At 34.4% G+C, this 25,899-nt stretch overlaps 1 protein-coding gene across 8 annotated transcripts in view; it reads right to left on the minus strand.

Moving 5' to 3' along the window:
- MEF2C (myocyte enhancer factor 2C) overlaps positions 1 to 25,899 on the minus strand; it is a 120,044-nt gene that overhangs the window by 65,353 nt on the left and 28,792 nt on the right. For 7 of the 8 annotated variants that reach the window (XM_071581503.1, XM_071581502.1, XM_071581499.1 and 4 more), the window contains exon 2: positions 12,288 to 12,486. In XM_071581503.1, coding sequence (XP_071437604.1) covers positions 12,288 to 12,341 — 54 coding nt within the window. In that variant the 5' untranslated portion in view covers positions 12,342 to 12,486. The remainder of the gene's footprint in view (positions 1 to 12,287; positions 12,487 to 25,899) is intronic. The other variant, XM_071581497.1, reaches the window with a different exon arrangement.

Raw genomic sequence — 25,899 nt, forward strand, 5'->3', positions numbered from 1 at the left:
TAAATGCTGTTCCAAAATAGAATATTTATGTGGGTGCACATATGTGTATTTGTACTATGCAAGGGAGGAAATATACCTAATTATCACTTCAGAAAACTTGAGTTACAGATAAGGAGTATGGGACATTTTCATGTATTGATGTGATGAGGTGTTGATACTGTATTCTCTTGGAGACTTTTAAATTCAGAAATTCTTTAAACTGCATACATCTTTCCCATCAATATTTAAAAACTGCATCTCAGATTAGCAGCTGTTTAAATAGTTTAAACATGTGCAGTCAATTCTTATTTTTTATAGCAATGGACTTTGACTCCAAGCCCCCCAACTCCTGCTAGCTTTGAAGCAAAGATATTATTTTATACATGACTTATGTAGTACAAAAGAGATACATTGTCCATATAAACACATTCACAATATTTTTGAAGATACACAATGTGTTAAAAATTCAAACAATCATGAGAAATGTAAATTATAAAGCATGAATGAAGAACAAACAATAGCTGGTGATCAACCTTTGAAACATGGTCTTTTCTAAACACAAACAGCAGACTTTATTTCATTTCAAGCTATATGCTTAGAAATACAAAGTGGCATTTTTTAGCACAAAGGGTCATATTATATAGGAAAAAATGGGGATGTGCTTAAAAGTTCTCAGTACACCAGCTAATACCCTGACATCATGCAAAATCCACGCAGTATGAAAAATATAATTATTCTGTAAAAAACCATAATTTTCCATGGGGACTGTTTTGATAATGAAAGACCTGCACATCAAGCAATTTTTCTTGCTCTTTTCTGCGCTAGCTTACAAGTTCCTATAAGACATGGGACTCAAAATAAGAAATTATCAGGGGTTGTTTAACCTAATTATATGGTTGAAATTATCTCCATCCATGTTTTCATATGTGCAATTCTCATTAAATGTATGTGATTCTTTTACACCTATTTTATTCTCTAATAATTTTCAGTGACAGGAATTTTTAAGACAAAATTATGTTTTTGCTAAGCTTATAATTAAATTTAACATGCAGTCAAAGTACTTGATAAGTCAAGGACAAGCACATAATCAAGTTTATAGGTCTGCCTGATTCTGCACTTGCTTCCATTCCTATTACAACCATATGCAGTGGCACCTCTGCACTTTAATGCAAAGGCAAGAAAATTCAACTATATGTGGTTCATAATGGCTGCTTTTTATCTTGTCACACTCCTAATGCAAGTTAATGCTAACTGCAACCCCAGACTACCTTCAAATCCCAGCATGTCAGGCCACAGAAAATGTACTTTTAAGTATTGTTAATCCTATCTGCTAAACTGTCTTAGAAAGACAAGGCTTTTTGCCAATACTGTGGACAATTATTCACCCAAATATATATCAAATATTATTTGTCTTATTGTTAATTTTGATCTTTTTAGTCTCTGTCAAGGTACTGTTAAGAAAAGATGGATTGCCAATAAATACAATTATTCAAGTGTTTTAAAAATACACTTTCCACAACACTGGTCTCAAGTATGAATAATTAATAATTTTTTCTAAATTTTTCTAACATGCTTTTTGGGATTTGCAATGACTAATGAGAGAAGTAGCAAAACTTCACTCAAATTCTAAAAACAAATAAAAATCTTGCATTTGAAATACTCCTTTGATGTCTTCTCTTATCAGAGAAAGTTGTATTGCAAATCTTGAAACATATATCTATATATAAGCTTGTTTTAGAAATATCTATACATGCAGAAAATAAAATGTAGTAATTCAACATATTTTTCTGCACCTAACATTCCTTTCAATCAACTTTTTCACTGCACTGCTGTAGGTGGAGTGTCTCTGTACAGTATGATTTCTGTTGCACAGAAACTTCTGCGTTTAGCATGTTATAGCTTTTCACCATCAAAGTAGACCTCAGTACATTAATATCCTTGAAGCACTGTTTTGTGTTTACTGTTAGGTGCTCCTGAACATTTAGAGAAACCACACAGATACATATTTCATAATACTTATCACCAGAATGATGCTGGTTAGAGTTTCTTTTTGTGGAACGTGAAAAAAAAAAAAAAAAAGAGAACAATAAATCAGCTAGATCTTTTCTTTCTTTAATATATAACCTTAATTGTTCTGAATTTGATTAGTTTTTAAATTCTTCATTTTTCTAATATTTTCTACTACGTTCTGTGAATGTTGATAAATTAATTTAAAATTATGTATCTACCACTGTTTCTGTGGTGATCTGCAACATAATTTTTAAAATTTAACATTCATACTATTTTATCTTTAAATATATATAATACATATATTTATATACATTTATTATGCTTTTACAACAGTTTATAGTAGAGGTGAGCTTGTATTTTGAAATGTATAGTGAAAGGTCAGGTCAGTAACTTCAGAAGAGATTAAGAATAATCTTAAGGCCATTTTAAAATAGAAAGTATATTTTTGGATACATACTTCTACTTGGCTCCATATTGAAGATGAATACACCATATGCTAAAATATTTTTGTGAGCAGTATAAGTAAACAGCATGTTTGTTACTGAACTTTTTTTGGCTATGAATTTGTTCACCATTTGCCATGTTAACCATATCCACCCACATTAAAATATTGTCTAAGTTAACATAAAATATTCTAGTATTGCACAAGTTTTGCTGAGTGGTAAAAATTAGAATAAATAATTTAAAACATTTCTTCTCTTTTGTCTAGTTGGAAGGAAGTGTGAAACCTACACTTAAGAAACTCTAATTACTCTTGAGGCGACAGTGCTAAGAATGAACAAGATACACATATTGGCATGAACACAAGCTGTAGCTACAATACCAAAAGATTCAGGTGTTCATATAGTCTTGTTATTATATATAGTGTTCAAAGTTGTTAGTCTTGACAGTGTCATAACAGCTGACAATGTTACTTTGTCATTTGACATAAAGAACACTAGTGACACTGAAAGAAAACACACATAAAGTGAGACAATTTACCAACATATTTTTAAGAAAGCATCTAAAAACGTGCATGCATTTCAATAGCTCTTTAATATTTAAGTTTTTTCAACAGAAAGAATCAAATAACTACATGATCTTTCTAACAATACAGACAATATATGGTTAATTATCCCTGCTAATTTGTAGGAGTTCTTGAGTTCACAAATTTACTTCTCTTTAGGACAAGGACAGGCAATTTAGGAAGTCCTTCTCTTTTTGGGATGTAATATTTTATAGTGACAGTGTGAGAACTGGTGAAAATGAAAGTGGAGTGGATGGAGAAAGTGGAACAGATAAAAGGTCAGCATTAAATTATCATTAAAGGCTGTGTATATAAAGCACCAGATTTTAAACAAGGGCACAATTTGTAAATTCTGGTATGAGGCACTTTTATGCCTAGTTTTATATGTATTGCAAAAGGAGTAGGGTATGGAGAGTAGTACCACAATTACTTCTGAAACCTACCAAAATACCCCAATTTCATTCCTTCATATTAACTGAAAACTCAGTTTGGTACATTTGTCTTAGCCCCATTGTTATTTTACTTATGTACTTTTTATCTTTTGTTTATTTTAAATTTAATTGCCCCCTTGACAGGAATGGCAGTACTAAGAAGGTAAGTTTCTAAAGCCTGCAACATGAAGAAGCATTATTTCTGATGACTTTGCATGCCGTGAGCTAATTGAGGTCTTGCTTGATTATGAAACATCACAGTGAAGTAGCCAATTTTCAACTTCCTTGATATAAATCAAGGTAAGCCTTTGCACATTTTGGATGAAATTATAACTACAGGTGAAACCCATAAGTTAAAGGAAAGGCACTGAAAAAGAAGGATTTTTAAAAAGACGTTTTTCACTTCAACTCTGACTCTTCTTTAATTTCATGGAAACACCACTCAGACAGCCTAGTCATTGCAATATCTGCAAGTGGAGCTGTAAACAGTCTGAAATCAAACATGTGTACCACACACTGTGATATGTTCTGTTTAGAGGGTAATTTGGCCCAGAGCAGACTTTCATGTTTAATTGCTAGTAAGTTAAACTTACTTAAACTATATAAATTAGGAGGTAATGTTGCTTGATGAAAGTACAAAGTCTCTTATCTGTTGAAGAGACTTCGTACTTGCATCAAACAACATTACCTCCTAATTTATGTACCTTAAGACTTAAATAGTGGGGCCAGTTCTGCGCATGCTGTGCCTCACCTAAAAAAAAAAATCCACTGTGCAGGCTGGAAGGGCACACCCACGTGGGGAGAGCCCTTCCCAAATCTTCGTTCACCAAGTTTGGCTGTACATACATCTGCTGAAACTTAAATTTAGCTGTGTGGGTGATACTGGCTAGTGGCAATAGTCTTTATTTAGTTAAATTTGTAACAGCAATTACATACTTCTTATAGACGTTAATGTATCAGTAGAGAAACAGAAGCATTCATAAATGTTCAAATTTAATGAACACAGCCTTCAGGATACATACTTAGCTTTGTCACCATGTGGCCTATATTTCCTTTTTTTTTTTTTTTCCAGTGGGAGTTTGGTAAGGGAGATTAGTTTAGTTTAGGCTTAGCTTTAATTCATGTCCTAGCATTTTTTCTGAAATCACACATACTATAAGAGACTGAACCATAACATAACTCTGTATTTGTCACTAATGGTCACAGCCTATATTGTAATATTTCATGTTTTCAAAGTAGCAGTCCTGTGATCTTTCCAGCAATTCAGTTTAGCCAGTGTCAAAATGTCAGTGCTCTTCTTACTTCTTCCTATTCCGATTATAAAGATATGGAGCTGCTGACATAGGAAAATGAGAGTAACAGGGAATTTGCACATAATCCTTCCTATATGCGCTTCCTGCCATTAAACATGTGAAAAAGAGCGACCACTGATCCACAGAAGTATCTGATAGTGGTGCTGTCTCATTAAAAAAAATACTATTCTGTTTGAATTGGTCCTTACATTATCTCAAATGTCTAAATTTCTGACATAGGGACTAGAGTAAGCATGGTAGATACAACAGATGTGACAAACAGGAGATAATACACATATCCACCTACTTTCAACCATAAGGTAAAGTTGGCCATGCATAGTCAAAGGGGCTCTTTGCTAAAATGATAGGCACCTAATCCTCTCTTGAAATCCCAAATAACTACTGCAGAGACAAAAGTTCTTGTCACATTCCCTCTTCCCTTTCCTCTTATTTGATTTTTGCTTGGGTCTGTTTGTCATATGAAGAGGTCTGCCTGCAACAACCTTTATAATAACCCTCAACTATAGTGGGAAACAGCACCACTGCAGGATTCATTCTAGACAAACCTTCCTCGATGCATGCCATATTAAATGAAAGACCTTTTAAAGAGCAGTGAAGGATCTTCAGCAGACTCCTTCCATGTCCTTATAACCCTCCAGCATAACTTACAGGGATGAGACAGCAGTGATTTTTGCTGGTAAAAGAACAATTGTTCCAGAAACCCGCAAGCATATTGAGCTATGACTTGCTGAATAGCCCAGACAAAGAGGGGTTCAAAGAGAATGCCCTAAAATTACAACCATAACAAATAAAATGATCATGGTTAACCCATATAAAAATGAAGGGTTTGTATGTTACATTACATTTTTAGAATCTCTGTGCATAAATGAAATACTTAAAATAGTAACATTATTCAGTCTGCCCAAATCCAATACAAGATGGTGGATCTCTCTTATGAGTTTTTCCCTTGTACGGAAAGAGAGCAGAGACAATTAAAAGATGTATTAATTAACAGATTATACAGGAACTCAGAAATTAGTAGGTTAGCGAGTATCAATATTCTCATTTTAACTTACAAATTAAGATCTCAAAACAAACATATTTGAAATTCTGATTCTTCATTTCCTTTTGTTGGAACAAAAAGGTAAGTTTAAGTTCATTATAGGCAGATATACAGATATGTACATATTTTAATCTAAAAACATCATCTCAAAAACACAGTATACAACAAAGCTGATTTTTTTTTCATAATGCTATCACCACTTCTGGCAGGTACAAATAGATGTTTATTGCAAAAAACATGTTTATTAGTTCTGTGCTCCTAAAATGTTCATAAGGTAAAGGTCAAAGAATATTTCATTCCCTGCTGAGCAAATGGTCAGGAAGCACATTTGTCTGCATTTCCTGTCATAACAGGAAGAGTGTAACTTCTTCCTCTCCACAATGGCTTCAGTTCTGCTTCCCATCTCCAGCTCTTTCTCCCCCAGGGCTTTCCAAACCATTCCTTGCAAGACAGCAAGGCTGTGTCTGTGTCTGCACTATTCAACTCTGCTGTGTAGGCAGATGTCTCATTCACCACTGCACCCTCTTAAGATTCTTGCTCACATTTCAAAGTAATTTGACCTAAATATTTACCGTATGTTAATTCACTGTAAATTATGCTTAGAAGAAGTATTTGTAATACAAGTACATTTAACCTTAAATATAATGCATTCTAGAAATTCACAGTTCAGTTCAGCACTTCTCTTAAAACTTGACTTCTCAGGTAGTCTGCCATAATATGAAAAGTGCTGCCAGAATTGTACAGATCACTATAAATAGAAGTCATGAAAGCTTGGGGTCTAATTACTTGCTTTTAGAAACCTAACTTTACCTCTGAAAAAACAGAGGCAAGACCTAAATTTAATGCTATATTCCAAGCATATATCTGTGTGCAATTGAATATAAGCAAGGGAATGAACTAAAATATATGAAAGAGAGAAAGTGTGTGATGAATAAAACAAAGGTTCATTGAATAAATTCATGCTTAGTTGCATAGTCAAGCACTTATGTTTTCATATAAAAACATTTCCCTGGTGGGGAAAAAGAAATCTCATGTCTTGGATAAAATGAAGACACTTCATGAGGGAATACTGAATATATAAGGAAATTGCTGGATAAAAGTTTTCTACCTAAGCTGTGCTCATGTTAGCAGTAATACTCAAAGTTCTTCACTCTTTCTACAGGGAAGTTTCTGATTCAGCCAATAGTCTCTTACTCTTTCCTTTTAAATAGCACTGAAACAAAGATAAAAATAGATACATGGGGCTGAAATTAATTTTGAAATTAACAACATTAGGTATTGAAGTCAGTAGAACGAATCTAGGTCTTCCTGCAAGTGGTCATTTCCCTCTAGGATATACTTCCCCTGCCCCATAACCTCACTTTGCTGCTTTGACTTTTTACTGTATTGAGCTGATAACTGCAGCAAGTCTTAGTTTATAACTTTACAGGTTTGCTGAAATCAGAGTGGTAAAAAATCTGTACATGAAAAAGTTAAATAGCAAATGTTTGTTAACTGTTATACTGCATTGATTTACACAGAAGTGACACTTTAAAAAGGGTGTCCCACTGTGTAAGCATCTTAATATTGACGTGTGCACTTCCTGTGGTATTTACTAGCATTTGAAGTCCAAGCAGCTCATTACAAAATTGAAAGAAATGTTTTGAATGGTGCGCAGAATCACTAGGTAAGCTCAACGCAGTTTTAATTGTAAATCTTCACAAGCGGGAAAATAATTGCAGAACTAATGAGCAAGACAATCAGAGGATCAAAAAATGGTGGACCTGTAAGACCTCATATTTCTTAATACAAACCAGAAAAAAAAAGAGGATTAAAATTAAAATTGGGTTTTCCAGACCCAATACCAGAATATCACTGAGTCAATATGCCCTCATTCCTGGGTCAGTATACCTCTGGATTTAGCTCACAGACCATGGATTTAATGAGATATTTTGTTAGTGACCTTGTATAACAGTAATACAATATCATTTACGTCATTACACGTATTTATTTTAGGCCTGGACAGACCTGCCTGGATGGCTGCAAAGAGATTTTCAGAAGATTCCAGTCCAGAGCACACTATGAAAGGCTCATTAAAACGAACGAAATATTTCAAAGTAATGAAAACCAGAAAAAATACAAGGACTTTTCTGAGACAGATGAATGTAATTTTCCCTTCATGTGTTGACCACAAAAAAGGTAGATGAATTATTTCTTTCACTTAAGAAAACAGAAAAATAAAGTTCACACTTTTTTCCCAAATGACCTTACTTTTTTCTTTTTTTTTTTAACCAACTTAGAAGACTTCCCAAAAGCCTTTTCCAATCTGCTTGACTGAAATTTCTGCAGAAAAACCTGGTATCAGTCAAGAACTTCTAGCATCAGATGTCAATGCCAATATTTTTGGCTATTGATCCTATTGGTGGTTCAACTAATACCACAGAAGCAGTCACAGTCTGCTTGTATGGGCTGTTGTCAAGGCCAACATAATCTCATAAGCCTGACCAATATCACTAGGGATTTATTCCACATTTATGAAGACTTTATTATTCAGTGTTGCCAGAATTAAAAAAAAAAAAGTCACTGTTCACATTGGCTGCTGATAGCAAGGATTCTCTTGAGAGTTTTCATTCCATTTGATGATATGGTGGTAACTACACTACACAAATAAATACACATTTACTCTAGCATTGACAATTATTCATAATCCTCCTACCTGTGGTAAAATCAGGGTGAAAGGGAATTTTTCAGACCAGCTTTTCTGAAACCTTCACAGCCAAAGAGAATTTGTGATCATTCAAAGAAGATTAAAACACCACAGGGTAACTACAAGGGCTAGGAAAATACAACCAACTTGCAGCCCATATGAAACAACATTAAATTAATGGCTCCTCCTTGATAAAAGCCTGAATTCTGTACTTCCTGATGTCAATGACAGAGATCATACGCAGGCCAGGGGGAAAGGTCTGTACCTCTAATGAGTAGGTTGCAGTATTTTCCCTTTAACTTACCCCACAATATCGAATTTTCAAATAGTTTTTGAAAAAGTGCAGAGTATGTCCCCATATTGCACATTTCTGTGAGATTTGCAGCCAGATATCTTACTCTGGACTGTTTCAACTTACATTTATTACCAGTATGGTCACTAAAGTACACAAATCCCACAAACTAGACTTGCCTACAAGAAATTCTCTTGAAGGGAGGTCACTACTATTTTTGTCCTTCGCAATCCAGACATACAAGCACTTTGAACAGTAGGGGAGTCTCCTGCTATAGCAGATAGTAGTATGGAAGAAAACAGCTGTTATACTGACAGAATAAGGACACCATTTAATGGCTGACATAGATAGCTAGTCAGGACACTGGGCAAGTGAGTGCAAAAGCAAGGACAGAAACCACCTTCCTCAGGCCTTGTAACAATTTAAACCCTTTTGCAAAAATTCTGCTTTCCAAATAGATTCACCTTTGCAGTGAGAGAGGACAGAATAATTAAACTATTGTTACATCTCCTAATTTGATATGTATTCCATGTATTCTTCCCTGCATATGCTGTCCTACAGAGAATTTATGTAATTCAGAACAGCTGAGGATGCACTATCCAAGTATACCATAATCCCATCTAACATACCTTGTGTTTTAAAACCACACTGCATTTGAATAAAAGTAACGATATGACAGTTTTAAGTCAACTGATTTGCTGCTGTTCTTCCAAACATCTTTTAGTGAGGCAGAAAAAAAAGTCTTCATATGTAAATGGAGCGATGATTAGGTTTTGTGGAACTGTGCTTGAGCTGGTATTTTAATTGTATTAACTGAAAACTTTTAATCCTTTTTTCCCAATGCAACCTTTCAATCTACATCTGTATATATGAATAAAATCAAGTAAAAGACAATATAGGAATATAAACAAGTTGGTATTTTAAGATTACTGGAAGTGTACAGGTTAGAAAACATATAAACTTATGCTGCTATGCTCAAACAGCAATGCCTCAGGGGATACATTATATTTTAAGAACAGTAAGGCTTGTGAAAGAGTACGTCTCATACAAATGGTTAAAAGACCAATCAGCTATTATTGAAAATCCAGTTGTATTTAATCACATATATATTGTTACAATTGAAATGCCTGATCCCACAGTCCAAATGATTCAATGGAAATCACTGGCTTCATTGAGTGTTAAATCAGAGCACTAAATGCAAAGAGGATAAAATCAGTAAAACATTTTAAAATTATCATTCAGTACACCAGCAGAAATAAGACACAAAATCAAGCCAGTTTTAATATGTGGACTGTAATGTAAACCTATACCTCCACTCTCATAGTGGTATCAACATGATAAGATATCAGAAAATATTGAATTGGGTTGATTCCATCTTTTCCATCTGGAAAAGAGAAGGCTTGGGGTGAGCTAACTGCAGCCTTTCAGTACATCAAGGGAGCTTACAAGAGAGTTGGAGAGGGACTGTTTACAAGAGCAGGTAGTGACTGGACAAGGAGGAATAGATTCAAACTAAAGGAGAGTTGTTTTCGATTAAATATTAGGAAAAACTGTTTACTGTGAGGGTGTTGAGGCACCAGAACATGCTGCCCAGAGAAGCTGTGGATGCCCCATGCATGGAGGTGTTTAAGGCTGAATGGGGCTTTGAGCAACCTGGTATAGTGAAAGGTGTCCCTGCTCATGGAAGAGGGGTTGCAGCTAGCAGATCTTGGACCCTTCCAACCCAAACCATTCTGTGATTCCATTATTCTATGAGTCTATGAAATGCTAGCTAGATAAACATCTTCTGCACTAACACTGCAGTTGTTGTTATTCTAGTGTTACAGTTTTATACATAATTACTAGTTCTGAAAGCTGGTGCTGGAATTCTTGAAATTCTGCTGTGCATGATTCGAAAGACTAGCTGTTTTCCTTTTTAAAAATAAATTATCTTTTGTAAGATATCTCTGGCAAAACCAAGGCTGAGGGCTCTGTAAATCCTGTATGTCAGTAAGCAAGTTGACATTGAAGCTGTTGTATGAACTAACATCAGTAGTGACAAAATTTTGTCGTATCATTTACAAAATAATTCATGTTCCCTTCAAAAAGAAACCATGGTAGTATGGTCAAGCTTCAAACAGCCAGTAGCTTAACATTTAATGATAAATTACATTCAATATTCAAATCTGATCAAATTCCAAGCTATAAATAAATTAAAATAAATACAATGATAGTTTTATAAATGCCAGAATTATTGCTTTTTGGCTTGTCTCACAGGAACAGGCAAACTTTAGGGAAAACACAAAATGTATCCGTCATAAGTGACATTTTGTTTTTACAAATGGTTTTGTGTGATGGCAAACACAAGTGACTAATAACACTACAGAATTTAAAAATTCTTGGAAAGCATATTTAAATACTATAATTTGTTGTTATTCTCAGGCTGAGCTTTTTACAGCCTTATAAAATCCTCCAAGCTTCTTAAGAAACAAATTCTCTATTATATAAAGAATTTTATAGATCAAATGAATGGAACTACTATATTAATCCAGTATCAAGTTCTTAAAACTGGCTGCTGAAGATTATTCCTAAATTGCAGCCAGGTGTAAGAAGAACATTAATCATAGGGTTAAATAAGTGCATGAAGAGTATCTCACAACTGTGAATCTCCAGTTTCAACAAAACATCCATCCATTTACATCAAATGTACACAGCAGCAGCATTTCACTGATTTTATTTGAAGATGTCAACTGCTGAATTTTATTTTTGTGAAAACAGGAAGGCAGATTCTCCAAATTATGGCCATAATTTAACTAGCAGGGGCAGTGTTGTTAATATGTGATAGCTAATCAGTCGTTTTGTCTAAATCAGAGGTAATACTTACTTAGTCAGTCCTGCTGGATCTATTTTGTCACAGTGACAGGCACTTGGTTTCCTAACTACAACATAATAACATGGGGTTTACAATATCTGAGGCTACCCAAATTATTTTTAAAATTCAGACCAAAAAAGATGAGATTTTTTTTTATGGAGAAGTGTCATTTTTATATGAAGGAGGTAAAAATAAAAACGCTGCAAAGGTGTAGAAACATACATATCCCATAGATAGTTGGGATCTCTGGATTTAAATGCAAGTTTTCATATATAATAATTCACATTATAGAAGTTCACAAAATACAGTTCTAAAAACCTGTATCTTGTAACAACTCGCTGAAGTGCTTAACCATATATAATCCAGGCTGAGTCAAAGCAAGTATGGAGGGGGTCCAAACTAGAACATAAACATCAGTCTTTGAAGAATCAAGGCTTCAAGTAATAAATTCCTTACCATGCATGTTACCAAAGTTTAAAAAGAGTGTGTGTGGTTTCTGGTTGTTTACAAAAGTACTTTTTCTTTAATAGTCTTACATACATTGTGTATATGTATGTGTATACATATATATGTAGGTATATGCATATATACACAAAGTTATAAACTTTTTAATCACTTTTGATAATGCCACCTTATAAATATAATATGATGTTCAAATGTAGTATTTTACAGCTCACCTGTCTGTTACGTTCATCCATAATCCTTGTAATCTGAATCTTTTTTCTCCCCATAGTCCCCGTTTCTTTTTTCTCTCCTTCTTCCTTAAAATTACGTATTTTTCCCTTCTCTTTTCTTCCTCTTTCCTGTTTCCTCAAAACAAACTTCCTTCTTCAGCACTTGCACTACTCAGTTCACAGTCCCCTGCATCCGTTCCTGCTAAACACATAAAGGAAATCAAATGTTATTATGAAATTGATAACCAGATGAAAATTACTATATGGAGCTGGTCAAGCATCCGCATTATAATTTAGTGTACAAGTAAATTATAATAAAATTTACTGCACCTATAAAAAAAGTATTCTATGGTGAAATAATAATTTAATTCAAGGGCTTATTTTTCAGGGAAAAAAACCCCACCCACCTGTATATCAAGAAATAAGAAAAGGACTGAAATACACATTGTGAAAATTTTAACAGAATTAAGTGCCTCTAATTTCAGATATCACTCACAGATCTAATATGAGAAATTACCTATATCAGAGAGTTAATGAACCTTTCTGTACCTATATATGCAAAATAGGCCAGCTAATTCATTTCTGAAGGGAAAACAATCTTGCGTTTTGACAGCAGAGGTGATAATATTCCTCATTATGCAAATATGATGGACCTTTTTTAAAGTATTCATTGATATATAGGAGATGTCAGTTACTTTAACTGCAAAATTTTTAATCTTATTCTTTAAGAATAGAGATAAGTGAAAGTATTAAGATGCGTGAAGAAAACACTAGTGCATTTTTCCCTCTCATTTCAATGTAAGTTCTAAAATGTTCTGACAGAGACTTTATAATCAGCAAACAGAATAACAGAGAGATAATAATTTAAGAATGTTCTGAAAAATATTTTCATTCTTTTAGTAGTGCACTGATCTTCACAATACTTGTTCTGTCTCTGAGCTAAGGACAGTTATGTGCAATATACAAAAAATACACAATGGAGGGCAAATTCTATATTTCACAAAAGTTCACAAATCACATAATTATTCTCTTCACATCCAATGTCCTGGTCATTTAATCCATTATTTGGCTCTGATTCAAAGTTACTGAGGTAGAAAAGCTAGACCTCACTTCTGATCTTCAATTGTCTCTTGATTTTCTTCGCATACATTAAACCTTAAGCTGCTCATGTTTTATGACTCTGAGGAAAAAAAGTTAATGAATAAACAGTCAGTCTGACTTTTTAACTAGCCATTATGGTGTAATTAATCTGTTAGGCAAATCAAATTTTCAGGTTTAATAATTACTTTCTGCCTATGAATGCCTTTCTTATTGTTTTCTAGGCGTATTTATATATCATTAACATAACGCAGAACATGGAACATAGGCCAATTCATTTTTCCAATATAATAAAATATAGGATGAAAATATTTTGCTACGTTTTAATATTTGAAAATAGTAACTTCTCACTACTTAAAAAGGCAAAAAGATGCTTGTTCATATTTACTACAAGGTTTTTTTTAAAAAAAGCCCAAAATTTTGAAATAAATTGATTAAATGTATTTTTAAAACTTTTTTTTTTTTTCCCCAAACAAAGCTAGGAGACGGTTTTATCTGATATTCAGTGTTGACAAACAAACCCAGTCTATTTTTAGGAACAGTTTTAGATTTCTTTGAACAGGGTTTCTTTCCTGTTTTTCCTAAAATCTTACCTCCAACACAAAGAGCAAGTTAGAATGGTGTTTCCCATGCACAAGCAGGACTCCAAGGAATCTAACAGGCTTTCTCTGCAACAATAAGCCCATACACTAATCCACAGCAAATACATATGGAACAACTTCCTTCCCTTTCTTTCAGGTGAAGCCGGTGGCACTGTCGGTTTACAGCACTATGTGTCCCTAAGATCCTACTGCCTGCAAGGTGGAAGGTCAGGGTGGACAGATTAGAGCAGTGCTGACTGGTTAGTGAGGATGAGCAGCTCTGTAGATCAAGATGCTCATGCTGAGTGAGTTCAGAAAAAAAAAAAATCACCAAATGCTGAGAAAAATCTACCAGGAAGGACAGAAATCATATCGGAGGAGCAATATGTTGAGTCCCTCCCACACACTTATGAGTTCCACATTTAAGACCGGTCTTTAAACAACAAAAGCTTTTATAGGCAGTTTAAAGTCAGAATACTTAAAATTCCCATGATCTACACAAAATTATCTTAAAGTAATTCACGCAGCACTTGATGAGCAGAATTTTGTTCTTTTCTGCCTGACTGCATTAGTTTTATTGTAAGTGTAAAAAGAGAAGTCCAGGAAATAAAGTTGAAAGGGAGTAAGGATTATTTTATTGTTAAACGTTATCATGCACCCCGAGAGAACCTGAAGGAGAAGAAAAAATGTGTCAGGTCATATGTATAAATCACACAATATGCAAAGAAAGATAAATTTGCTTCACCAGGCAGTGGGTTAAGTTTTCTTGCATGGATGAAAAAAATCTTTCTTCCATTTGCTTTTCCATTTTTATATTAGCTAATTTCAAATAAAAGCTTTTAAATTTTTGTAGCAAATATATTTCCTTTTTTAAAAAATAATTTCCAGTATTTTTACGGCTACTGGAGACAAAGTGGGAAGGTTATGGCATTTTCTATATCTGTCTTGCTCTTTACACAGCTACACACATACCACACCCACACCCACACAAACATATATATACCTATCAAGACATAGTGCTTCAAGTGCTACTCTTACCGTGTTTTTGCATATAATTCTAATTATTTCATTAGTACATATATAAACCAGATATTTGGATTAATTTCTAATCAATTAAATTCAGATAAGTAAATCAAGACATTTCATGCAAGGGCTATAACCTTCAAAGGCAGGTAATTTCCAAGTCAGAATGTAAGGAACTCTGGAGACCAACAAATCACAGTAGCTGATTTAGGACTTCAACAGTGTTCTCAATACTTTTTGAAGTTCTTCAGCAACAAAAATTGCAGTATTAAGTATTTAAATGTCCTTTCAACTGATAAATTGTTATTTCCCTAACAGTAATAAAGCATATTGACTAGAAAAGCTGAATGTTCTTCAAAACTCAAATAGCACTGCAGGCTTCCATTATCCAAGAGAATCTATAAAGGAGCTTTGTTGAAGCAAATCCATATAAAGAAGTCTTCCAGTTTAATGATATGATCACATGCAAACAAATTGCATTTAAAGAAACATAGAGTTAGATACTATTGTGTTACGACATTCTGATTTTTTTTTTTCTTTTCAAAGTCAAACGTTTAAAAAAATAAATAAAACTGACTGCTTTCAAAAAGAGGAACTTCATTTTTGGCGGGCTTCTGTTCACTATATGATTTGGCTGAGGCAGCGGTAGCTGAGAGGAGATTGATCACAGCCTTGAGAAGGGAAAAGAGCTAATGGACAAATGCAGCGGATCTCTTGACCACTCATGTGTCTCTTTTGAACACTCACACACAGACATACACATATACACACACACATGCCCACCCTCTATCCCTCCTCTGCAACACAGAAGAATCTTGACAGAATGGCAGGAAACACGCACAGAGCGGTCAGGGAAGGATATGATGTCAGCAACCACGAACAATAAAAGGTGTAAAGGTGTTTCCTTCCCTAAACTGTTCCAGAAGTGCAAAATGGGAACCAAAACTCTCCACTTCCTTCTCCAAGCAGAACTGTCTGAATCTGCTCTGCTGCAACACCCCAGACAGAGAGTCCTTTGAGCAGTTACACCAGGGGCAATAAGGAGTATCAAAACAAGACAGGAAAAATATTTAATTTATAAACAAGAAGGGAGCCAAAGAAAAAATCAAGCTAAATTGTACTAGAGTTTAGCATTTTCATGGTTGCTTTGTAAAAGAAACAAACATGCCATAAAGATGCCCCTGTCCCTTTAAGCAGTTTGAATTCTGAGTGGATTAATTAGGTAAAAACTGAATTAAAACCCAGATTTCTTTAATTATCCTGATATAAGGAAGTAAACAAAAATATACTATCCTCTTTCCCTTATCATCCTTATCTTGGTATATTAAGGTATAGCAAGGTATATCAAGGTAACTAGGAAATCTCTTTAACAAGCCTGTCTTCTGAAATGAGTTTTGAATCAGGTGTCTAAGTAAAAATGTGAATGTACTGAGTAAGAACACATCAGCTACTCTTCTGAAGAAATATTACCTGCAAAAACTGCAATGTAACCACGAAAACTGACAGCGGGAAACAAATATTCAAATAAAATGATCACCCAAACATTTTCTGTAAAAACCCTAGTTGACTGTGTTCCATACATAGACAAAGACAGCTACACAGATGAAAAATCTTCTGGGCATACTTCATCAATTCAATACATCACTTATTTTGTGTCTGTCACCTTGGGCTGGACATAGATGAAGGAAATGCAAAAAAGGTTGAAAATAATGATCATCTATCACAATATCTGACTAAGATAAGCTGATATTAAAGATAGAAGTGATTCTTCCCATTCATATGGTGGTTTGGTTGGTTATTACAAAAGGCACAGTTTGGGCCATTGACAGGAAGGTTATGATAAATTTATATAAGTCATCACCATGGCAATATATCAGTAAAGCAGCAATGGCATGATCTACAGTATGGTTACCCAGGCAAAAAAACATGCAACAAATGAATATGAGTCATCTTAAGCTTTCAAACATCTGTCCACAACACTCTGATTTAAAAATTAAATATAACCTACACTTATGTGTTTTGATCTTATGGGCAGCCTGTCATATGAAAAGATTGGAAAGGAGTTCATTTTATCTACTAAATATAACTCTCAAGAGATCATGCATTTTGCTACAGGAAATATAAACCAAACATTTAAGCCATAATGGATATGCTGTAACAGATGACATATTACAGACTACTAGAGAAACACTAAGTCAAAAAGAAAAAAAAAAAAAGCCTGTACACAAAGAAAATATTTGTAACCTTTAACTGCCAAAGCTTATTAATCTTTTCAGTTACCTAAGCTGATTCCTGACCTATGGCATGAGCTTAATTTATAAAGGAGAATAAGTTAAGGACAATGAAGTTCTATACTAAGGCAGGAGCAAAATGTTCATAAACTAGCTAACTGCAAAATCATTCCTTATATGTAAGTTCTTGCTTAGAAGTTTTAGAGAAAACTTGAATCCTTTGATATGAATTCATATTTCACTCATTTTAGTACTGATTTTGAAAGCATCTGGTGGATTTGTAAGATTATTTCAACTGACACTCCACTTATTATTTCATGTGTTCATGTGTAAAGGTTAGAAAAATGTGATTATTTTTAAATCTGAACTTCTGGAGTTTTATCTTACTTGCTTTTCATGTTTATAGTTCAACTAATTTCTAATACAATGACAGTGTAACCATGAATTGCATAATATTCCTTTTACAGCTAAGTTAGTGACTTGTAATCAATACCATTATTTGTATGCCTTGAAAGAGGCGTGAGAATATCTAGCATTCTGGTTTTGTTTTGTTTTGTTTTGTTTTGTTTTAAATGTGAACTTTTAAAGACTAGTTGTAAGAGTGCTTCAGGTAACTGGTCATTGTAGCTTGTAACTGAGAGTACCAAGCTATCTCACAAAGCAAGAACTTGTGCAATATTGGTGGAAGAGTTTCATTTGCTTTTGTTTTGTCAAGTTCCCCTGAAAATGTTTATGGGCAAACTAAGCATCATTGCCAAAATAGTGGAGAAGATGGTACTTCCTAACAGTAACCCTGCTTAACTATCCCACGGACAGTGCTTTTCAGGAGACTGAGCTATACAGGCACTGAATACCCAGTAGCCACCTCTCAATATAAGCTGATCCATGAAAAGGAAAGAAGTGATTTTATCTTACCTTCCAGAGGATGTGCTGAAAGGCATTCATCCAGCACAGTGAAGGGGGATTTTCAGAATATTACATGCATGTTATATCAAACCCGGTCACACCAATAAAAAACCATGACAGGGGGCCAAAGGCCTTCCAAGTGATTGTGGAATTTGCCACAGATGGTGAGTCATTCCTTGCAGGCGTGTACCAAAAGAAAAAGCAACCATCAGCAATCTAGATGCAAACTGATCATCTGCACCCCAGTAGAATATGCATCTGCTATGCTTGATGAAGAAAGGAAGACTTGGCTAAGTTACAACATTCTTGAAGAAGACGGCCATGATCAAGAAGAATATTTGATTTGTAAAGCAAAGAATGCAGACACTAACACATATTTTTAAGGAAAGCATTTAAGTGAAGTGTTACTATAAATACACACCTGTGAAAAGTTGATTTTAAAACTAAAGTGATGAGCAGGTGGTAATTCCATTTATAACCATCACCCAGAATTAAAAATTGGAAAGTACTTTGAAGAAAATATTTATGGGTTTATGATGTTGTTCATGCTGTACTTTTAGCAGCCAGCCAGAGGTAATCAGAGTCTGACCAATATGTATGGAATAAGATCCATGAAGTGCTTCAGAGACCGGCTCAAGCATAGCAGTTTATTCAATTAGACAAGCCGATAATAAAAGAGAAAAAAATAAAGGTCTGAAAAGTGAATTACCTAATTGGTCTGAAACAGAGACAAGTGCCTGGGAATGGGAACCTGTCTGAGAAGGGAAATTGGAACGCTGCAAATTCAGCTACGAGTCTTGACAGTTTTGAGATAATAATTTGATTGGATTGCATTATAGTTAATAGAGGTGTAATGAATATCAGGAAAGGTGTTTTACAAATTCAGACTGTCATTTACTGAGCTGAAGGAGAAGAGGAAGCATTTCACTAGTCAATAGGGTAACCTTGTGAGTTGAAAAGGTGTCTTGGAGCAACTCTGATCTGGGTCTACCTTATTTAAAGACATTTTACATACTGGCCAAGATACTAGTGCCTACAGTTTGGGAGCAGTCTTATAAAAAATACCAAGAACATTGGAGAGTGTTGGCTTGTTACAGGAAAAGTCTAAGAGTTAAAAACTCTCTAGAGTTAAGTCATTGCATCACCTGAAAGCAGTCTCCGATTCTAGTTAGATCTAGGTGTACAGATTTGTTACTAGTGCTCCTACATGAGGAAGTCTGTGGTGAGTAACTTAAAAATGGCTTTTAAGAATCAGGGGATAATTTGAGTTATTATTGGAAAAAGCTATGCCCTGTAAAAATCAAGTGGTAAAGCTTGAATGAAAGTAAAACTGTTTCAGGTTAGTAATGGGAAATACCTTGACAGGAAAACTGTACAAAAATGTTAAGATGTAAAACATTTTTACTGAATAGGAAATGTGGATCATGGCATTGCCATGTTAAAATTAATTAGAGCAATGTCTGGAAGATGAAGGAGAGAAGGAATAGGATTATTGCTGGTGTTACTTTTGCCGTCTTAGAGGTCTGAATACTTGGAAAAAATATAGCAAAAAATTATTTTTTAAGGTGCTGTGATTTGTGATGATAAGAAGCTGAAAATTTTGAGGGATTAAGAGAGAGCCCAGTTATAGAAAACACAAAGAGCAGAGTTCAGAAGTAAAACTAGCACAGGCTTTGGAATAACAGATGATTAGATAGAGAACTCTAACACCTGATAATGGCCATCAATTCTCAAGTCTTGCTACATTTAGAGACATAATAAATCTTGGTAAACAAAAAGTATTTACGAAATATTAGAGTCACTTATTAGTTTACCTGCCCTAGTTGCAACAACGTATAACAACCTGAATTTGGTTAGCTACTCAACAAAAAAGGGACAATGTCTCTTAAGCATGTCTCTTCACGTGGTTCAGCTTCCTACCAGATAAATGAAGTAAACAAACATGAAAATATTCATGCAGGTGTTCCCGAGCCACTGAAACTCATCAAAATCTGATAAAATCTTGGAAGTCTCATAGAAGCTGTATGCATCAGACTCTCAAGCTAAATAGTTAATGGTTTGCTGTAGGATGGCACCTACTCAGTCTTGAAAAATTTGATTATAATGCCTTGGATATTTATTTATTTATTTATTTTCCACTCTTAGTTCTTATACGATGGAACCCATCACCTAAGCCCATCACTGACTCATCAAAGATGAAATGAGTCTTGGACAGATATGACTTAAAATTTAGTGAATGTTATTGATTCCTGTATGGCTCCTTTTTACTAATACAAACAAGAGAACAGATCCATCACTAGTACTGAAAAAGAAGGGAGACAAGTTTTGTAAGCAGAGTTAGTAACTTATGTAGACTAACCAATTTAGAAAAAAAAATTGCCTTTATGGTGTACAATTCTGTGGCTCCTCGGTGTGCTCAAAATCCATCCTTTTATTTCAGCTATAGAAATGGAAAATGAAATATATTTTCTCTGCCTAGAAATCATCTCTTGTCTGTGGGGTTAGATGATCTCAGCTACAGCTACTATACTACCACAAAAACAGAACATTGGCTTTCGTACAGACTTAAACCTAAGCACATTACTTCCACATTTAAGTACCTTTGTTAGTTTTCTAATGCAATCTCAGATCAGTATATCTTTCACCTGGTATTTCCTTTCTTATAGGGGAATTATTAGACACAGAGATGTTCTGCTATTCTTTTTCTGTATACTCAGTTCTAGAAGCACACTCTTTTTGCTTTAATTCCCAATCTTCCCAGAAATGTCAAGAATTAAATATAGTGGTTATGAAATGTAGACTGCACAAGTTTGTGAAGAGCTGCTGCACCGGTAACAGTTCATTCATTTTGTGTGAATGCTAACATGATAAATATGAGTATTAAAACTATGAAACTCCCTGAACTCTGCAGAGACAGCTGCAGGCTTAAAATGAGGAGAAGGAAGAAGACAGGGGTGGGGGAGGGGGAGGAAAACCAGCAAGGGAAATATATCAATCTTCCCAATGACCATGACAGCTGAAAAGTCTACACCATTAATGCTTCCAATCCCACTCAGATAACTTTTTTAAAATTTTTTTTTCCCAAGGACAAAAGAAGATGAAATGTATGTCAGGTACATCATAAGGTTAACAAAAAAAAAAAAAAAAAAAAAAAAAAAAAAAAAAAAAAGATAACACCTGCATTTCACTGCAGAGGGGTTAGGAACTACCTCAGTGAAATATTTGTCCTTTCTACTGCCCAAGCTCATAAATTAGGACAGCTTGCTGCTTTTAAACATATAAGATACACACAATTTAAATAGAAACATATAAATTCAGAATAGATCTACCCTAAAAAAAGGGAAAAAATAAAAGTACAGTGGCAGTATAACAAAGAAGCACAATTGAAAAGATCTGATACCTTTTATAAGTCACATGATAGGAAATAAACCTCGCAAATATATCGTCTTGTGCTTCATGTCTAGGATACTGCATATTTGGGGTGAAGCATCTGTTGGAAAAGCAGAAGGTTCTGACTCCCAAGAAATAAAGTATGTGGCTATATCTGTTAATGCTAGCACTCCATAAGTCATTTGCTGAAGGTATTTGCTTTCCACCTCCTGGCTGCACCTGGTCAAGAAGGATCTCTCTATACTATAAGATCTAAACTGGATTCCCACTGGTTTAGAACTAGAAAAAAGCATAAACAGGTAAGTCTACTTGTAAGAAGGTAAAGGTAACATGGACTTTGCCATGTAAAATGGTAAGAAAAGCTAGGAGAAAAAACGTTGCCTGAAACAACTGGCTTATTCTGTCTGTTCAGGAAGAAATTTTCTGTTATTCTGGCTTAGTGGGATATTCTACAAAATATTTTGTCCTTGGTGTGGGACAGACAGGCAAGCAACAGATATATTTCTGTTAACAGTATTCTCATGAAGAGAGAAAAAAAGAGTCAATGGAGAAATCTAAAATATACAGCACGCTGAAGAGTTATGCTGTGATCTGATAAAGAGCATTAGTTACAAAGACATAAATAGCCTCATCTAATTTAGTGTTTTGTTAAACCGCATCATAGTTCACATTCAATTTTTGAAAATTGTGCTAGGTAACTAATTCATACTTTCCACGTGAAGATATGTTCTAATTTTTTTCACAGCTTTAACCTCAAAATCTGTAAATGCAAAATTTCTATGGGAAGGGATGGCATTTGCACCTACTACTGTCTATAACTATAAAATCTATAAGTAAGCATCACACCCTGCTTACTGAATCTCAGCTGTAACCTCTCCATTAGCACATGCAGCTAGATTTATTACTTTCTTACACATATAAAACACACTGCATTTGGCAGTAGCCAATGTAAAAAGTCAACATCCTTGACAAATATCAGAAGAAAACAGACATATAAACTGTTCTTAATTTGCAGAAGGAAAATGCAGAGGAATTTTCTTGATCATCTCCATTCCATCTGAAATGAGCATTTTGCTTCTCTTAATGGATCATGGCCAGCGTTGCTCAATTTACTATTATCTTAAAAGCAAGCTGAAAAAACCCAAAACATAATCAATACAGAGATACATTAGCTAAATCTTTTTGTGGCCTTGAATGTACATTAAGTTTTCTCTGAAATGGCACTTTTTGAGCTCTATTGATATGTAAGGTGATTTCTGACAAAATGTCCTCTTAGAGACAGACAGCTGTGGCAAAAATAGCAGGCAGCATAGTGTAAATAACTGCATTCAAGGTTGGGATGCAAACATGGCTGAGGTCTGCTCTCTTTTCTGCCAGAAATATTTCATGTCACCTTCATTTTCTACTCAGTTTCTCTGTTGGAAACCTGGAGATAAGAAACCTGTGGCTTTGCTCATGGAAATGTTCTGAGAAATAGAACAGTGAATATTTAACACACAACAGATAAATTCTAAAGGCTTTCAGTAAATATCGTATATTTCTTATCTGGTATAAACTGTGAGTATGTAAACAAATAAAGAAGAGAATTTAGAAAATTTTAAAAAGTATAAAATAAATTTTGAGGGCAATATTATGTTCATAAAAATATCAATATCGGTATTTAAAATTATCAATTTCAGAAAATTATAATTATCTTGTATACTAAAGCATTTATATATGCATGTTGTTCTAGCTCTATAATCCTTTATGCTAATGTACATTTTCTTGAAATAAAGATATTTGACAGTACTGTCATAAAAGGTCTAACATGCTACACAGCAGATTCATCAATTTCCTGTTTCCCTCTCTCTTACAGCATCCTAATCAACCTAATTAAAGCTTAGTTCATTTGAAACCTCAGATGACAATTTGTTTAACTCTATCCCACTGTGGTCTTTTTATAAAGAGAATTAAATTTGATCTTCTGACAGCAATTATTAAATGATCCCAACTGGCCCCAATTAAGACACATGGCTCATAGGCCTCAAAATCCAATAAAGTGCCAAGCCCTCTCTATCACATGTATATCTCCCTTTACCTTCTTTTATTTTCCTAAAGCCAATTAAGCTCATTTTAGCAAGTGGAACTGAATGCCATTTTGTAGACTAATGCAAGATACATTGCATCAATTTACTTTCACTGACATTCTGAAGTAGGGAAAACACACTCAAAATCCTAATTTTGAAACTCCTCTCTGATTCCATTCACCTCACTTTAATGCTCTTCACTGTGCTGCACATGACCTACATATGCTTAGCTGTAAAATAGTGCCTACAATGAACAATGACTAGAGAAACATATTAAATATATTACATATTATTCTGAGTTTTGTATTGTTCACAATTATCTTTATAGTAATACAACTCTTCTGTAAGCATTTCCACTTGATTATCATCATTCTATTTCAGAAACTTAAAGAAATGTGATGTTTGCGTAACTTTTTGAGGTTAACCTTTTTTGCCTTTAATTCCTGCTCTAATTTTTCCACACATGTTCTGTGATACTGTGAAGAAATGTTCCCATGATTTCATGCAAAGGCAGGTAGCCCCAGGATTTGGAACTCATTGATTGTGTGGTACTCCAGGGAAATAGCGGAATTAAAACCACCCTCATGAGACTGAAGTAGCTTCTATACACATCTGGCTCTTCTGATTCTAAACTCTAACACCTGCCTGGAAATTTAACCCCCCACTTTTCACTGAGGAAGAAATGGGACAGATTTCTCTACTGCTACTTGGTTTAGGTCAAAGCTGACTTGTGTGGTGTTCTGCTAAATTAATTGCAATGTAATTGATACTGTTTGACACAGTTTTATGACCAGACTGCTCTCTCAGTATTAAAATATATAAAAATTTGTATTTTTGCATATTTGCCCTCAATACAGCTTTGAGTAAAAACATATTAAAATACAGCACACATTTTCTACCTCAGTATATCTAACGAATTGCTATATAAAATATTATGTGCACAAGTATCATCAAAAGACTAAGTAACAAGTAAAAAAAGCAGCAACATTGCTTCCATTGTGATAAATTTTTCCTGTATTTCCTTAATTGACACACTGAAAAACATAAGCATGATTGCATTAAATACAAAAATGATAGAAAGACACTAACTTTCAGTGCAAAAGTTTCTTTACTAACAGGAAGATGCACAAGTTTATGTGAAACATGATTAGACACATTTCCTGTTGAGCTGAGAAATATACCCTTTTTAAGAGGTAAAAATTAAAAACAAAGTAAACTGATGTCAACTACTTTGCAAGTAAATTTTTTTAAAAGAACTTAAAAATGTTATATTTAAGAATTAAAAAAAAAATTGACCTCAAAAAACAGGCAGCATTTTTATTTTCAGAAATGCTATATGACACTAATAAACTTAAATGCTAACAAGCAATAACTGTTGACAGAAAATTTCTAATTAGACCTTGAAATTTCTAAATATTAAAAAAGATTTTGGTATACCATACTGCTAATTATTTCTCATAGTATTCTAATAATCCCATACAAGACATTAATTTTAGCTCTTTTGCTAAAAGCAGCAAACCCTGTAACAGATTTAGTGCAAAGAGCTGAAAATATCCTGTGGAAAAAACTCTGTACGGAGATCAGATCAACCCAAATCCTGCCGTTACTCAGCACTGCAGTGACGTGCAGATGTTTGTAGTGGTTTAAGGAGTCGGCGGGGGCTGGAAACTACATACTCAACTTCAACATGATTGCAATTGAACCTCATCAAAGTAAGAGCTCATAATTTGTCACAGAAAACAGCCAATTAACATATGTTAGAAAAGGGCTCCCGTAAAGATAATATATGATTAACGATCCAATGCAGCTGTCACAAATCAAAATTCTGCATTTTAAAAAGAAGTATCAGCCTGAGTGTCTGAATGTTTACATCGACAATGGATACTGTATTTTTAAAAGCTACAAAAGAAAAGGCCCTTAGTTATAGTGGTTGGTTAAGGTTTGGAGTTAGATCATAGGGAGATCCAGGTAATATAGTGTTATTTACAGCTCTAGCTGTTTTGCTGTAAATAGTTAAGACCCTTATCAAAACACAACCACTATTTTGTTTTAGTGCTGTCTTAAAAGATAGACCTTCACTGTGAGTGAGCTGGCCTTCATTGATGTACTTTGCTGTCAACAAAATCCTCAGGAGACACAGCATGTCCTTACCGCTACCAAAAATACACTGTAAAGCTGTGCACTGTAGCCCCAGGGCCAGCGTTGTGATCCTGGCTATTCAAATGCACGGCCCTGAGTGAACCTCCAGCCCAGCCGGTCCTGTTATTTCACATTTACACTGGTGAAAGTGAAATCTGAAAGCTGCTTGCAACTTTAATTT

Source organism: Pithys albifrons, chromosome Z, assembly GCF_047495875.1.
Source record: "Pithys albifrons albifrons isolate INPA30051 chromosome Z, PitAlb_v1, whole genome shotgun sequence".
In the NCBI taxonomy this organism is placed as follows: domain Eukaryota; kingdom Metazoa; phylum Chordata; class Aves; order Passeriformes; family Thamnophilidae; genus Pithys; species Pithys albifrons.